This window comes from Gadus morhua, chromosome 1 (genome assembly GCF_902167405.1).
Source record: "Gadus morhua chromosome 1, gadMor3.0, whole genome shotgun sequence".
NCBI classification, from domain to species: domain Eukaryota; kingdom Metazoa; phylum Chordata; class Actinopteri; order Gadiformes; family Gadidae; genus Gadus; species Gadus morhua.
Window position 1 is genome coordinate 13,956,028 of NC_044048.1, and position 5,000 is coordinate 13,961,027.

Sequence of the window (5,000 nt, forward strand, 5' to 3'; positions counted from 1 at the left end):
CAGTTTGAATTAACAGACTTCCTCAGAACAAACCTACGCACACACCCACACAAACACACATAGTGTTCAGACATCAAGACCAGCAAGAAAGAACTTTTGTTTCTCCATGTGGGAATTCTCAGAGAGAGTATTCCCATCCCAGTGATCGATGGCCAACAGTCTCTGGTCCTTTGAAGATGAAGAAGGATTCATTTGGAGTTCTCGGAGGTGTTGGAGTTCCCTCTCTCTCTCTCTCTCTCTCTCTCTCTCTCTCTCTCTCTCTCTCTCTCTCTCTCTCTCTCTCTTTCTCTCTCTCTCTCTCCCTCTTTCTCTATCCCAGCCTTTCGATGTTCTGCTCTACATGTGGAGGACAGTGAGGTGCGCAATATCTTTTGTTTGCTCTTTGGATGAATTCAGAATCTCTCAGAGCGCCACGCCACGGACAGAAAGACAGACAGGCATGAGTAAACCAATCTGCCTGTTTAGATCAGGGCCACTGTGATAAACACTGCAATCATTTATTTTAACTCGGTGGAAGATAATACACACACGTGCGCACACACACACAAGCACACACACCACAGACAGAGACACACACACATACACACACACATAAAAAAGGTTGAAGCTCTGGTTGAAGGAATGTCCTGCGCAGTAAAAATGCCGTACGTGGTCGATCCCCAGCTGCTTGTTTGTTTAAAGCCTTTTCTCCTGGACCCGGTGTCCATGTGTGTTAATGCAGCGGGCCACTGATTTAGTGAGGGTTTGAGGCTTATAGGCTGCAGCTGTGACTGCGGCTGTGGGATTGCCCGTGCCCTGTTTACATGAGCCATGTCACTTTGATACACACTGGGACACATGTGCACACACGCATACACACCGCCTTTCCAGTAACCGCCTCGGTGATCGACTGGCGCGCCTTGGCCCTGGCCTGCTTAATTACTCTCTCCTTCTCTTGTGTAACCCCGTCTGCTCGCTTCCTTCTTTGCCCCTCTCTGCTTTCTCCTCTTCGCTCCGTTTTATCTTCTCCTCTCCTTTCCCCTCCTCTCCTCTTCTCTCCTCCCCTCTCCACTCCTCTCCTCTCATCTCCTCTTCCTTGCTTTTCTTCCCTCACCTCTCTTCACCTATTCTCCCTTTCCTCCCCTCATCTCCTTTGCTCCTTGCTCCTCCAGGCTCTCTCCTCCATTCTCTCCTCTGCCTGCCTCTCTTTCTCTCTCCGTATCTCTTCTCCACTCCTCTCTTTTCTTCGTCTCCCCTCCTCTTCCCTCCTCTTCGCTCCCCCTCCCAACTCCTCTCCTCTCTAACCGTCTCCTCATGCCTCCTCAACACTTCTATTCTTCTAGCTCCTCCCTTTCATTCCCCTCCTCTCCTCGCTCCCCAACTCTTCTCCCTTTTGTCTCCTCCCTTCCTCTCCTCCACTTGCTTCTCCTCTCCCCCCCTTCTCTCTCCTCTCTTCACCTCCCCTCCTCTCTCCTATCCTGTCCTCCCCCCCCCTCTCGACCCTCTCCTCCTCTCCGCTCCCATGCCACCTGTGTCTGCTCGGGCCTGCCTGATCCACAGGCAGACCTGAAAGCCATTACCTTGCTGTTTACTCAGCCAACCCAATAATTAACACAAATTACACACAAACATTCCATACCAGAGGTACAGCATGCATAAACGTACAAGTCCACATCAAATTAAATATACATATAGCACTGGCAATGTTATTGTGAGTCCGTGGGTGTATGCATGTGTGTCTGTTTGTTTGTGTGCATGCGTGTATGTGTGTGTGTGTGTGTTTGTGTGTGTGTGTGCGTGTGTGTGTACGTGTGTTTGTGTGCAGGTGCATGTAGTGTGCGTGTACTTGTGAATGTTCATGAGAATAATTGTGTCTGATTGATATATATAAATGAGATGACCAAATGTGGGCTTTACTGACCACACAGAAAGACTTTTCCGAGTTCATTAATCAGCGCATTCACTTGGGTTTGGGTAGGTCATTAACTATCCATAAAGGCACACATATGCATGAACATACATATACATACACACCGATCACACACACACACACACACACACACACACACACACACACACACACACACACACACACACACACACACACACACACACTCGCACGTGCACACACACACACACACACACACACACACACACACACACACACACAAAAAAACACACACACACACACACACACACACACACACACACACATACAGATTCAGAATCTATTCAGGAAAACCCATTATTTTTGCAACCAAATATGGTTGCAATCAGATCACAGGAAAAAAGGACTTTACATGATTAGCCTAGTTGACCTTTTCGCCAGGAAGCTTATTTTGGGAACTAAATAGCTAACTGCTAAACCCTCAGCCAGTGCTGTGAAATGTCCTGGAACAGTAACAACCCTCCAATTGTTGCACAGGTTTCATGGGCCTGGGAGAATAATTGTTCTTGGTGCAATCAGACAGGTGTCATTTTAATAACCAGGATGGTTCACACCTGCTAGTGTCAACACGCCAGGTCAGAGAGGCCGGACTCCTCAAACCAACCTGTCTTTAAATACCAGTCTCATGTCCGTCTGAACCGTCCCCATTTCTCTCTCTCTCTCTCTCTCTCTCTCTCTCTCTCTCTCTCTCTCTCTCTCTCTCTCTCTCTCTCTCTCTCTCTCTCTCGCCCAACCTGGTGTCAATGTTCTCACCTTATCTTAATGGCGCCCTCTACAATTGGAGCTAATTGGTAGCCTTAGATGTCACGCCCGGCCACATCCTCTCCTCTGATCCCCTGACGACTCGTTTCCTCAAGTCTCGCCTCCTATTCCTCCTCCTCCTCCTCCTCCTCCTCCTCCTCCTCCTCCTCCTCCTCCTTATCTGGGCCACTCATCAGCCTGGAGGTATCTCCAGGCCGGCTGATGGGACCTTAATAGGAAGCAGTCTGCCCGAACCAGGGCCCATCCCCCCAGCCGTAACCCACCCCCGCTTAAGACCCAACCACTGACTCAGCTCTTTGTCGCTTCCCGGATCCCGGCGGAAGTTTAGGGGTAGACACAACGCAATGAGAGGGATGAGAGATGCGGATGTATGAATCATCACCTTCAACTTGTACCCCCCGTCACCGACCCCACCTCACCTCACCTCAACTCCCCCCCATCCCCCCCACCCTCACTGGCCTGAGCCACCACCCACCGACGCACACAGTGAACACACACGCACACACACGCACCTACAGTGAATACACAGTACACATCCACTCGTTGACTCACGGAGGCCCCAGGGAGTCTTGTGTCCCAGCCCGGGGAATGGAGCTCAGCCCATCTGCGTGTCTGCACCCACTCTGTCCGCGTCTATCTCCCCAGACAGCTGAGCGATAGGATGGCTGATTGTACATGCTAGTCCTCCACGGCTGCTTAGCTCCTTTCAAAGTAATGACATTTTCAGGATCCCTTTGTTTTTTTTTAAAGCACAAACACCAATGTCTATTAAAATACCAGGCAAGAGTGAACACCATGCCTGTAGGTATAAGCGCAGGATTTGCAGTGTCGATTGTAACCAAGACGTTTGAGATGATTTGGTTTCATTCGTCTAGACGGGGCCCTAGCCACAGGCTACGTGAAACAAACACTTAGCAACGATTGCTGTTCTCTCTGGGAGAGGGCTGCTCTGATTCAGTTAAATGCTGCCTGCAGTGTGGATGACATCTGCACTGTTTCATCAGTTCTCTGACTCAGTCATTACGGCCCTGTCACACACGATGTTACCGCCAGTGTACTTTTATTCTAACCGGCCACCGTCACACGTCTTAATCATTTCGATAGCCGCATTGAACCCTCTAGTTTCACATGGTTATTCCCTTTTCATTCACAGAGAACATAACCACTATGAATCATCGATGGCGTCGTGGCTGTGTCACCGCAGCTGAACGTTGGTTCATTTCCGCTCCTTGTTTTGTTTTTTTTGTAGACTCAGAGTCGGATGAAGCTGATTTCGGAAAACTACGAGGAAGACCACCACCATCCCCATCCTCATCCTCAGCCTCACCATCCTCACCATCAACACCCTCAACACCCCCAACACCCCCAACACCCGCTACACCCCCAACACCCCCAACACCCGCAACACCCCCAACACCACCCTCACCAGCACCATCAACATCACCCCCACCAGGTGCATCAGCACCACCGGAGTCTCCCCAGGGGCCCGCCCCATGCCAACCACCGGCCCCCCGTGGACCAGGTCAGTGCTTGCAACAAACGCACACACACACACACACACACACACACACACACACACACACACACACACACACACACACACACACACACACACACACACACACACACACACACACACACACACACACACACACACTCGTACATTACTCAATACAAACAGGATCACACTATTCATTCACAGAGATGTGCAAGTAACCTGCAGTTTTTGGAGGATATTGCGCAACGTTAGCGTTTTGAACCGAGACAACTACACTTTTACACACTCAACACTGACAGCACCAGTGACTTCCCCCCCCCCCCCCCCCCCCCTCCCTCTTAAAGCCTTCGCTCTCCCCCGCTTCTCTCCCGCAATGCTCTCTCTCTGTGCCAAGTCACAGCTCTACACATCATTCAGATAAGGAGCCCCGGGGCGAGAACTTCCAAATCTGTGTTTTGATTGGTGTGTGTGAGGTTATGTGGCTATGGCATTCGTTTCTCAACGTCAGCCAACCTCACTCTGTCTGTCTCCCTGTCTCTCTGTCTCCAACTGGCCGCAGGACATATAGAGTGCCTGTGTTTGTACACAGATGAGCTTAGATACAATGTGTGCTTGTATTCACAACGAATACAGTGCAGCTGCACACACATACACGCACACATGCACATCTGTATGTGTGTGTGTGTGTGTGTGTGTGTGTGTGTGTGTGTGTGTGTGTGTGTGTGTGTGTGTGTGTGTGTGTGTGTGTGTGTGTGTGTGTGTGTGTGTATGCTTCCATTGCACTTGTGGTAAGTAGTTTGCTTATCGATACCG

At 50.2% G+C, this 5,000-nt stretch overlaps 1 protein-coding gene across 1 annotated transcript in view; it reads left to right on the plus strand.

Annotated features, from left to right (window-relative positions):
• Window positions 1-5,000, plus strand: part of LOC115554158 (ERC protein 2-like) — a 163,516-nt gene that overhangs the window by 111,317 nt on the left and 47,199 nt on the right. The window contains 1 exon segment of the mRNA XM_030374310.1: window positions 3,939-4,211. Coding sequence (XP_030230170.1) covers window positions 3,939-4,211 — 273 coding nt within the window.